General features: G+C 35.6%; 1 protein-coding gene across 1 annotated transcript in view; it reads right to left on the reverse strand.

The window, feature by feature from the left end:
- The window catches only part of LOC128707756 (small conductance calcium-activated potassium channel protein), a 103,031-nt gene that overhangs the window by 16,683 nt on the left and 73,228 nt on the right, over positions 1–13,120 (reverse strand). The window contains exons 6-8 of the mRNA XM_053802715.1: positions 9,206–9,301; positions 7,721–8,037; positions 7,521–7,625 (exon numbers count right to left, since the gene is read on the reverse strand). Of these exons, the coding sequence (XP_053658690.1) occupies positions 7,521–7,625; positions 7,721–8,037; positions 9,206–9,301 (518 nt within the window). The remainder of the gene's footprint in view (positions 1–7,520; positions 7,626–7,720; positions 8,038–9,205; positions 9,302–13,120) is intronic.

Genomic DNA, 13,120 nt, shown 5'->3' on the forward strand with positions numbered 1-13,120 from the left:
AGTTGTAGACAATCTTGTAAATAGTTTTTAGAAATAGAATGAAAAATATTTTATGACTTCAAATTTTAGTGTAAAGTAGTTTGGGAAACTTGGAATTGGAAATTGTTTCTGGTTAGTAATAAAATATCAAATAGCGATTGAAAATTACTTTAGCTATGAAGTCGAATGCCTTGGAAAACTCATTGACGATTACCTTTTAAGTTACATTAAAATAATTGCAAAACTGGGGTGCTGGAATTCCTGTGATAAAAGGATTGTTTAACTGTGGATTTGTTTCTTGGTGTTATTGATTTGACAGAAAGGAATAATTCGTATTCGTATTTATTTCGTACACGTTATTAACCCAAGTATAACATAAAAACAACTAAGCGATGAAAACTAAATTATCAAACTGTATGATAGTGTGGCTATATTGTGTTATTGCTCAGTGGTACGCATGTGTTCTGCTGTTGTTCAAATTGTGAAGTTGTATCGCAGATAAACATATTTGTATTAGACATCAATCACACGTTAGGTAAACAATGTAGGGCCTGTTCTGTGTGCTATGAATTCATGTTCAGTGTGCTATGAATACCTAAGGTCAGTTCTACGATTAATAAGCATTGCAATAAAGCATTTTGAATGGTGAATGCGTAATGCACTATCAGTAAAGCTTGCATCGTATGTTATTTTTGTGTTGGTACGCTTTATGTATCTGTTGCTACTGTGATATAAAGCATTTTTGAAGGTAATATGAGATACATTGTTTGCATTTTTTTTGTATTGACTCAATTTCAATTTCTTCAATTCAATTTATGTATTGACTGTATGCTGTCTGGCCAATTAATTTGGCCGAAATATACAATTGAGCCACTTGGTACACTTGTCATCTACAAATTCAGCTGAATGAGATTATTTTTACTGACAAATAATCCCTACGACAGATTTGCGCTACTAGCACAATAGCAACAAATAAAGTATTGATCTTAAATTTAAGGATCAATTACATATTGACGTGTATTACAAAAATTCTTAATCATAGAACGCTTAGGCTGTAGTATTGATTTAATGAATATTTTGTTATCAATTTCCGTAAATGGGGCAGATCATACCATAAGTTAAAAGGCTTAAGTTTTAAGCATGTAACTGTTAAATAATCCAGGTACCGGGCTGTATTACTATGTACAGATTCGTAAAGTACATAGCTTTTTGACTTAATTAATCACATAAGGGATCATTTTAGCGGAACCACAATTTTAGAAAAATCGATTAAACTTTAGAAAGTTAACATTAAATTCAATTTATTTGAAACAAAATATAAGTCTGATTATTAAAATAATTCTTTTTGTTAAAACAATTTGTTTACATTTTTCGCACACGGGAAATATGGCCTAACCTGGTTAGGCTAACCAAATTCTTTGTTTTGACATTTGTTGAGCTTCGGCCAGCTGCTTTCACTAGGAAACCTATCTAATCGGTTTTTGCTAGACTTAACTTGGTTTCTCATGTATGTAAGCGGATAAACTTGGAAACGTCAAAACGCATACAAAAAAAAAAACAGGCTTGGAGTATGATTCCGGCCAATATTTGATAGTATTGGATGCAGTTTTTAATATCGTATAGTTCGAGCATATGCAAAAAATACGATACAAGGCTTTGCTAACGTGTAATAAATATAAAAACACATGGAATATCGCTGCTTATGCGATACAAACAAGAGACCTTTATTATTGGATCAAACTGACGCATTAGATTGTAGGTCAGGATGATTTTATCATCCGATATGAGTAGGCTTTTCGATGAAATTATTAAAAATTAAATTTAAATAAAATTTAATAATTAAAAAATAAAATAATTAAAATAAAATATGAATTTAATAAAATCGTATAAAAACTATATGTTTTGAAACCTAAGTAGTTTTGCACATAAATATCTTTTCAATAAAAACACCAACATTAATGTTCAGTTAATTAAGTTTACTGTGTTGGGGCTTTAAAAATCGTTGTTGATGGTTGGAACATTTTCAAAGAAAGAAAAAAAGATCAGATAAAGTTATGCAAAAACATCTTCATCAGACACTGTCTGACATAGACTTCTTTGTCCAGCGTCAAACAAAATTAAAACACATAAACTCGGAAGTTGTGGATCATTTGCATAAAATTTAGCTTTGAGAAATTTTGTGAACGATATCGAGATTTTTCTTTGTTGATTAAACTCATTTTGGTTAATTTTGAAACCAACACCATAATGGATAATTGGCAAACGTACAACTCCATCAACAAGGTTAATCAAAAAAGCTATAGCCATTCTTAAAGCAATGAGTGGAAGAAATTTGTCGTAAAAAAATACACACGCCTCCGAAGAGTGATCAGTAAAGCATGATGAAATATCTTTCAGGTAAATGTTTAGTTATTTCCCGTCTCGTAATAGGGGAATAATCATCGTCAACAGTTAAACCTATAATTTAATTTTGTATGACTATCAGCGCAACACCCGTCTTATACGATAACCATTAAACAGATGGTCATCTTAGTATGGTAGTAACTGTGTAGTCTTGTTGTGCTCATAGATTTTATTTCTAGGTTTGGTCATGCGTTGGGTGTTGCGTTGGGGATGAGTTCATATAGAATCTTAAAAGATATTTTCATATCTTCAGCAAAGCATTTCTATAAATCGATGAACACTTCGCTTTCCAGGTTCTGAATTGCAATACCAGCAATATGATTTTCAACACCATGAGCACAATATGTATATGGCTTATTTCGAAATACTTTGCAAATACAAATCTTATGTAAACATAGAATCGAATAGTGAAAATAGAACCTATACATTTTTAATGCTAATCAATAATCTTCCACACGTCTGATGAAACTAAATAAGAATTAAACAACTGCAATCTATAATAGGGATGGAATACCATGCGCCTCCATTGCTTATTAAAAGTTAGAGTACTAGACGCCTCCATGTAAAATAAATATTTTTACCGTTTCTAAAACGCTTTTGTTTTAGTTAGAACGGCCTGGCCGTTTCGACTTATTTTACCACGTAGCTGGATAGTCAGTCCTTGCTACGGGGGATTGGCCCGGATGGGATTTTGGTCGGGTCCGTTCGTGTGAAGACCGGCGCCACTACCATCATACCTCCGGGCCGCCCCAATTTCGAAAACGCTTACTTAGAAAAAAAATCTTTTGTAAGGGTTTATACTATTGCTTCGTTTCAGTTTCGTTTTCGTTTCAGTTGTACAATCGTTAAAACAAAAATTAAATATAAAGCATTTTAGAAATTAATGTGGATTGATAATGAAATGCTATTGCATTTTGTATGAAATTTAGTTAATTAAGTTAAAACAGCTAAAGCTTAAACTAAGCTTGGTTATACTAAATATGATTCTGATTACATAACATAAAAGGTATGCGTTTAACTATTTCAATTTGAAGTTGCAATAGTACAACTTGTTCTTTTTGCACGAATTGGTATACAGCGTACGAACAATTTAAATCTAATTAAAAAATGCTTTTTTTGCTGCAAAAGTTTTCTGAATGTTTGAAAATAGGATGCAGCTGACCTTAATGTAATGGTGGCGATAGGGTCGTGCAGACATGATTTAGCGCTGGCAGTAAGTTTTACGCTCGAAACCTATCTAGTTTCCTGCCAGGGGGAAAATCGCACAAAGTATTGATTTCTTGTTCCCGTTTTTTCTGACACTAACGAAGATTGACTGTTGTAAGAAAATGGCAGTTTGGTAAAATGTTGCAGCTGCTGCAACCAAACTAGAGGAACAAATTGCATCTCGCAGTATGCCGGAATGCCGATGGCAAAGATGGATGGTGATGGATTAGAGCAGTTTTGTATGTGTTGTGATCATGTTATTTTGTGCATTGCTTATCTGATGAATGTCATTTCGATAAATGCAGCTTGTTTTTACCAAAACGATGATAATAATGTTATTACTTTAGAGCATTTCTGTAGTTTTTTCTTTTCTAATACACGATGCAAGGACACGTAGTGTCTAGAAAACTCGATTTAGTTTGTGAGTATTGCATATAGCAAAAATTGGGAAACAAGCTTGTCGCTTATCAAGCGAAGGTTTCAAATATGCTCCAGTTTTTTTGGAAAAGGACTGGTAACAACCTCTGAGTGCGATAAATATGTCAAGTATTAGTGTCAAGAGTGTGAGTTATTTGTAATACATCATTAAATCATGATGCTGAAGTATAATTATGCAAGATGTGTTATTTTGTACGGAATTGCAAGCGGTCAGTGATGTAAAGAGTGTGTGACACTATTGCTATATAAAAATACATAACACTTGCTCTATAATTGTAGCTGGCTTTGTGATTTTTCCGTAAAAGAAATTGTCGAGCACTTGTTTTGCTTTGAATGAAAAGAAAGAATGAACAGATAGACCCTTCAATGTATGCACTAGCGTTAAGCAGTCAAGTTTGGAGAGTTGTTTCTACTGATGCTTCTGCTGCTGCTGTATGTTCATGAAGTGGATGGTTGTATAATGAAACATTAAATCAGAGCCGAACATGCATGCGGGTGAAGCCACATGAAAATATGAAAGCTGCTTGGTTTACTGATTATTCCGGGAAAATGGTCACTAGTTTAAAGGGCCCTCTTGACTCAACACCATTGAATGTGCGCCAAATGAAGTTGTGACATAACACCCAGACGATTCGCATGATTTTATTCGTAAGACAGTTCGAGGGTGTAAGACAAACTAATAGGTTTGAGGAGGTAGTCGATGGAGGCAGAAATTTCGTGGTAAACAGTATTTGAAAAAAGCAAACATCGGTTGAGATTATCTGAATACCATTCTGGGCGTTGGTCCGTCGGTGAGGTCATAGCAGTATTGGTCATGGCAGCAATTGGATTGGAAAACAAAAAAATGTAATATTATGTGCTGTTCAAGGACAGAAGCAGCTATCGGTAAACGACCGGAGACCAATGGTTCCCGGATATGTAAAATTATTTTTATGCAACATTACACCTATTATGATAACTGGTTTACACATTTCACTTGCCCGAAGGGCACTGCTGCCTTTATCGCCAAACAATGCAGTTTGGTGCCATTATTCGACCGGGCCATCCAGTAGGAATGATTTGGTATTGTACCAATCTATTACAGAATCACGATAAGCGTCGGTCATTAGTTTATTTTGTGTCATTTTACTTGCAGGTGGTGCTTGAACATTACGTGTGCTGGGTAATAGCTGTGATTTAATGGTTCCCTTTTAGATAAGCTACAAAATTCATGGGTTCGAAACATATATTATACGTTTAGAATATGGAAAATATGCATTTTCTGGTTTGATCAAAGACAAATTGAACGATAGAGCCAAGTTTATACAAACTTAAAAACTTGGGAGGGATTTTAAGTTGTTTGCTTGCTGTTGCGATTTATTTTTGCGTTACGATTTTACGGATTCTAAAGATTAGTTTGCATATGGTGTTTTAGTTTTGCCAACGTAATAATTAACTTAACTATTCAATTCGATTTATATCTCAATTAAGGAAGTTCGATAAGACCTCATTCATTTCTTGAACAAAAGTCCGTAAAATAAAAAAAAAAAATAGAACATATCTCTGGGGTGGGGGTGAAATGTTAGTAGCGGCGGAAATCTTCACACAGCAGGACCGGTCTCAAATCCCAACAACACCAATCCCTTGTACGCTGAACGGTTATCCGCTCATACGGTTATCCGGCTACAGGTAAATAAAGTCAAAGAAAGCCAGAAATGACAGGCCTAGACCTCTTGAGGCTGTTGTGCCGATAAAGGAAGAAGACCTCCCCAGGTAGTTGTGCCGATAAAGAAGATGAAGACAACAATTCAACTATGATTTTTTGGTTGGTTGGTTGGTTTTTGAAACAAAAACAAATTTTTGTATATTATCTTAAATTATAATTCTTTTCATGTTAATCAGATCAGAAGAACCAAATACGTCTTCTACCTCTTCTACATATGTGAGTTTTGGGTATGTCAAACGATTTGTTGCTCATCTGTTTATATGCAGAGGCTTGTCTTTATTTTGCCTTTGGACTTCTCGAAGCCCCATCGGTGTACAATCAAACGACAATAGTTCAAAATTGGTTTGATATTAAAAATACAGTGCTGAAACGGGTCTGCGAAGTGTATATAGTAATCAATTTTTTTCATGTAATGATAATACAGATCTCAAAAATCATTACATACGGATTTTTTGCTTATAATCGGTAACAGAAAAGACAATTTTGTATTATTTTAACTAATACATTAGAGACAGCACGATGCAATGTGGTACGATCAATTAAAAAGTTATTTCCATTGAACTGCTTTACGAGCATTGTTCAAAGTAATAATTTTTAACCGATGGTTATACAGCTGTATGCTACATGTTTTTAAATACCTGACTTTTACACAAAGTCAGCAAGAAAAGCGATTAAAACTTGAGATTAAACTGTACAAAGAAGAAGTTCAGAAACGTTCTCGAAAGATGTTGGAGAAGATCCTTTGGAAACTCAACAGAAAGAAAAATAACCATAAGCAATAGTGAAAAGAAGGCATGCAACATGACGTGTGTAACGTGGTAGAGTAGAGTGGAATTAGAAGAATACCATGTTGTGAGAATGTGCGACTCACTGCATTTTGATTTTGATTTTGATTAGTAAGGTTGGGGGATAGCACAAAGTATATGTAATAGTTTGTAACACCTAAGCTGTATGTGGTAAGTGAAGCTGTAGTATGTTTAGTATTTAAAATATTCTACATACTATAAATAACTTTTAGCACGTGCCAGAATTACATAAAGATATGTGAAGAAAGCTAAAGTTGTGGAATTTTAATTATTTTTGTAAATTAAACCAAAATATTGGGGTTAAATGTAGCATGTTGTAAAAAATATTAGCTGAATTAGTAAATAATTGACTAATAGTAAATGCGCGAAAAGCAAGTTGCACAGTTTTTACTTTGAATGTAATAGTAGTACTTGTTGGTTGTATTTACAAAATGTATGAAGAGTTATTATAATATAATTCATATAACAGTGTTAGTAGCATTTTCTATCCATGTACAGTAGTGTTACAATGAATGACTGCACACATAACAGAGAACGACAACAAGTATTTAACTTCTTTGTACGGGGTTGGAATAGATGTAAGGTTAGGAAACGATCTAATAAACGTATATCATAAAACAAAGAACAGAGCTAACATTTTTTGGAAAAAAATAGGGAATAGAACGACAAGAGGAGTGGACAATACGAATTCTAATGACATTGAGTTAGAGCACAGACAGAGAAAAGGAAAGAGTTTGTGACAGTGAAAGTGAAATAGAGAAAACAAGAAAGAGAGAGGAGGAGAAAGAGAGAGATAGACAGAGTACGCAATAACATGAACGTAGTGAAGGAGCGAGTACAAGACGATCGTAAAAGATAGACCGAGGAGGTATGAGGAGCGCACGAAAAGGGAGTAAATGAGTGAGCGAGACAGAAAGATAGAAAGAGAGCAGAAGAAAGAACGAGACAGTGTGATGAAAAATTGTGGAAAATGTGATAACTACCTTTCACACTGCCGTAGCGTCCACGATGCAATTATCCACAGTGAAACCATGAACACTAGTAAAACCGTCCCGGGGCATATTGTCATTAGTGTTTTCAGCACAAATCTGTAAAAAAACGGAAACAGAAAACATGAACATATATCAAACGCTTCCGACTTGCCGTGTGTATATATCGCACGGAAAATCTGAGCGGTACGTACCGAGTGTTGAAATTGATTCGATTTAGCGCACCTATACTACGTGACGAGGCATCGGTAAATAGTTTCGAATGTAACAGCATCACACGACATATCAGGTACAAACGAAGGAACATTGGCAAAGATAACGCGACGTCGTACGGAACTAGTTCACCCCCGATGGCTTTGTTCTTATTAGCTAATTTGGTAGTCCATAGAAAATAATATTGACCTGGAATGGGATGCACTGCGCAGATAAGTAATTCTAAAGCTATTTGGCTCATTCGCTGCCAGGTCATCGCTATTCGCCAGTCATCTGCACAGTTGTCTATCATAAAAAGCTGAAAGTAAAAATTAAAAAAAAACAGGAAATGTAAATTATTATACTTTTATATTACCATTATTTGTTACCTTTAAATAACGCGAAATGTACGATAAAAATTAAAGATAAAACACATGAAATTATGAAGTTGCCATTTTTAGTTTTTCGAGTATAAATTCGAGTATAAGTATAATTCGTACAAGGTTTATGGATAATATTATTTGCAACATAAAATCGATTGGGGTTAGCTTGTGCTGTATTTAAAACATCTACAAAAAATGACACAGTTAAAGATTGCAATAATATTAAACGTAGCATGGTGGGTTTCTCTGTGCACCATATATGGCAAGTTATGATTACAAAAACAAAAACATGGGATAAAAAAGGAGCATACGTTATGAAAACATAATGAATCTTCATTACCATCCGGTACTGATACAAAACAAGCAAACAAAAATGTTCCTGGTCGGGCGATTATTGTTTGGCACTGTGCCAAATGTCATGTCTTGCCAGTTTACTTTTCCACACTGTAGAATGACTTGAAAAGAGGACATGGGGCAGAGGTGTGAGTTTTGAATTTTCATTTAGTCAGTTTTATAGAGCCATCGTTCAGTTTCTGCCGTGACGGAATTATTGTGGTCGATGCACTATGCCAGTTACACCATGAAGTTGGCCCTATGAAGGTGTACCATACTTGTTTACGGGTGAGTTTGTCGAACCCCTGCCATGCTGCTAACTGTTTTACGCAGTTTGCCCTAAGCAGAGCTAATAAATTTTCCAGATTTATTTACGAGCACAGGTTGATGGTCAGCTGGTTGTTGGGTTTAGTTAGTGTTAACTGCAATAACCGCAGTCACCCTGACAGGGCGTTGCTGTTGCAGCCCCACAAATGCTATATAGTCCCAAACAAATCAGACCTGAGGAGACATTTTAATAACGTTGGTCCTCACACCGACAAGATTTACGGTCTTTTGTCTGGTGCATGAGTTGTACTGTATAGTGAATGCATTGAACGTAGCAGTAGTACAAACACTCATCAAATTTCAACTAGCTTAGTATATGTTTGTCAGTGCAGCTAAAAGAGGATTTAATAACCTTAGCAGAGGCATATCGGACGTGGGTTTTAAAAAATTGTTACCTAACCAAAAGTTTGAAAATAAATACGATAACGATAAAGTTTCACTCACCTGAACTTCCAAGGCGTGGTAGGCTACGATGAGCCCTAGTAAAATCACAGTCGATACGGATATTAACGTTTTTAAAGCGGTCGAATAAAAAGATGCCTGAAACGAAGTGAAACGGAAGAACGAAACGAATTATCGAAGGAAATATCACTTTCTTATTGTTTTAAGAATAATTTGTTTTAAAATAAGTAAATTTTGCGCACTGTTGTAACCAGGATGAGAGCAGAAGATTAATTGTTTCTGTAATGGAAACTGATAGACCTGGTAAATTGAGGATATGATTGGCCATAATATGATTATGTGGTGAATCTGTAGAGTGTCGTAATACAGTTAGCTCGAGAAATCAACACAAAGGAATCATTAAGATTGATTGTGCAATTAATGGGATGATTCGTCATAAAGAAAACATATGGTACGGAAATAGGTCGGCATACGGTTGGGAAGAGAATCGTGACCTAAAGTAAAGCTAATTGAATACACGTGTTTTGCAACTCCTCGTGCTCGTTGCGGAAATTAAGCAAGGCTAGCGCCTAAAATTGGCATCTAAATTGTAGTTTCTCCTGCTGAATGTTGTGAATGGTTTTGAACTAGAAGAACAAGAATAGCTCTTTTTAAAAATCTTATAAGTAGTAAAATTTGTTCATCCGTGTTTCAAAATAACGAGTGCTGAATTTATTTGAAACTTTATGTACGAAATTGATACGATTTATTTAAATCTCGCTGCAAATATGAATATTCAAGTAGAGGGTTGATTTGTTTATAGTTGTATTTTAAATCGATTACGTTAGCATATATCGAAATGCAAATGAGGTGTCCTAAAAAACTTTTGACGACTTAAAAATGCTCTGTTGGGTGAATTTAGTTTGCAATGGTAGATGTAATACCAATTGGTTTGATGGAGCACAACTGTCCTTGAAAATTTGTTTCATCGCTAAACTAGATCGGAAATATAATCTGAGTTGTTCCTTTTCATTTACGTAAATTTCCATATTTTACGGTACACACAAACATCAGTCCTAGTCACTGTTTTTACCTGATTGCTTCGCGTATGCGGCTAAATTCACCATTTCATTCCATTAGGACTGATTATTTACTATGTAGTCGGTTGAGTGATAGCTGTTTCAATGATTATGCTTCCGAATATGATTACGATCCATTAGCAACGGTATCCGTTACCAGTATGACCATACCTAAGCCCTCCGGGAACATAGTTATTTATTTGCTGGTTTACCAGCATCACTACATCTGCCATTTTTAGTATTTTGCCACGATCCAAAATATTCCGTTACAGGAGGGTTGAGGGGATAGACATTTAAATTTCACATGATGAATGTAGATTATTATGATATGTATCATGGCCGGATATTTACTCTTCCACGAAGTTCAAACCGAGACCACGTCCGGCGGACATTTTTGCAATTCCCCCACAGTTGCTTTGGAAGCATTACACCCACAATCGGACGTAACATCTGGACGTATGTTTATTATTGTTGCTAGCCGATGGTTTGGTTTAGAGATGATAGTTGAGGCGAACGGATGGACGGTGGCATAAAATTGAACTTACTAGCAGCCGATCCAGAAAAGAGGCCTCAACATCATCGTCACCGTTTATTCGGCCGTATGCCTATGTTTACAGCTCATCGGTGCTAATTACCCGACGTCTGTAAATAATGTCGGGGAGCTAGTTGAAAACGATCTTCCTCGAAGCAGTGCGCTGAGATTTGAAGAGTAACTAGCAACATCAAAGGATAAACGTTTGATGCGCGTTACATATCACGACTGTTCGCTTCAATACCATTGATTAATTGCCCGGTAAGACGACCGCTTAGCTAACGTGCGTGTTGAAGTGTCTATGGTCTATTTCCGGAAAACCTCATGCAAACGTCCGCCAATAAAGCTACTCGAAAACTTCCGTCGCAGTGAAAGCGTCAGCTATTTGCAAACCCTTGAGCCATGCATTACACAGAGTAGCAACAGCAAACCGTGGTCAGGAGCTGAATTGAAGGAGTAATTGAAATTTCAATACTTCCTTCCTATGACTTTCTGCGCTGTGGTGGTGTTCTTTCCATCGGTCGCAGAATCGTTTTCAAGCATGTGCTTAACACTGCATTTGCCGTGCCAGGACCAGGACCGAGTCGACGTGGGATCGCGTTTCCGGGCATGCAGGGCGCTTAACGTAAATAAATTTCCTTTTGCATATTTTATTCCACCACATTCGATAGGTTGATGGTCGATGCACATATATAGCGCAATTGTACTAGCCCGGTGCTGGCCAACGGATAGCACTGCATTTATTACAACCATTTATTCTATTATCATATTTCTAGTACGCTTCCACTGACCTAGTTATCCAAACTGCATTACATTATGCTACGGTGGTTGTGCAAAAGAAATAAGAAAAGATAAAGTAACACAGTAGCACGCTGCATTTATTCTTCACAGTGCCGTCGGAACAATCACTCTCGGGAAAGGCGAGCATTTTCAAGACTAATCTATTGTATCATTATTCTTGCTTTTTGCTACTCACATATTTCCAGAATACGAGAGCACTGCTCATTTGGTATGTTGAGATAAAGTACATTGGTTTTATCGAATGCAACGTGATCTAACAAGGTAAAACAACTGCTATAACCCAAAAGGATTATGAACATCGTTATCGATATGAACTACAGAAATTATGAATAATTATGTTGTTAGAAGCGTTTTCCAGAGACCATTCAATTGTCTTAGTAAGAGATATAGGAATTATGAAACGGGTTATGATTCCGCTGGTGTTTAGGTAATATGCTTTCGCCAACATTTGGACAATTGTAACGAGGGTTAGAACTGGGAACATGTTCTCGTTCAAATTTTATGTAAATGTATGAAGATTAAAAGCTACATCAGTAATTCATGGTCTGGCCTGGTTCTTATTTGTTTGGGGGTTGTGACAATTATGTTCACTAAATTTGCATGGTTGCACGAGTGCTCAAGGAAGAAGAGATCGATTCACTGCAAACAGTTTTTTTCACACAGTAGTCAATATTTTTCCTATTCGGGAGCCTCATTCCTCTTAATTCAGAATGCTGGGATATGTGAAGTCATCGAAATATTTTATGGGTCTTGAATTTTTTGTATCTATGTGTGTATGTATATTTTATGTATGTTTTAAAAACTTTATTTATGCAATACTATAAACAATATTAATAATAACTATAAACCATGAAACTTTAAATAGCACGATAGGAGTTTCGCGCATTCTATAAAAAAATAGCATAAAAATTTCAGTTTATTAGTTGGATCAACATACGTTATAGTGAACACGAACCAATTAATAATTATATTACGATTTTTAACAGCTGTAGGCGACAATTAGGGAACGTTTACGTCATTTGTAATTATGTTTCAGTGTTAAAATGTTTGTATTGCGTTTAGTCCACTGGTTTACTTAATTTTAACAATCAATTAGATAACAATATATCCGTTTAGTCTGTAAAGAAATGTACAAATATAGTTATGAGTATGATGCAATTTTGCCTTTTATTTTATGGTATTTATGAGCGCATCATTAGCTAGTGGGAGTGTACGAGAGTGACAGGTGGAATAATTTAGTTGCTCGTCAATCAATCTTTCGGCAGCGTAGACGATTGCTGCAGAAGCAATAACACATATTGCAATATTTGCTGCTAATGTGGAACAAATCACAATTTTATGAGTGATACGTGTTTGGAAAATTAAAATGATAACCATTGTGCAGGCAACACACGCTGCGCCAAAGGTGTCGAGAGGAATTGTGTTGTTTTTTCTTTGAATTAGCAAGGTATATAAACAATAACGATGTTAAGTGAACCACATGACGGGGAAAAATACTTTCTCTCCTAAATTTCTCTACCGTAACGAGTACACCATAGCGTGAGTGAAAAGGTATCATTTACGTTT

This window comes from Anopheles marshallii, chromosome 2, assembly GCF_943734725.1.
Source record: "Anopheles marshallii chromosome 2, idAnoMarsDA_429_01, whole genome shotgun sequence".
NCBI lineage: Eukaryota > Metazoa > Arthropoda > Insecta > Diptera > Culicidae > Anopheles > Anopheles marshallii.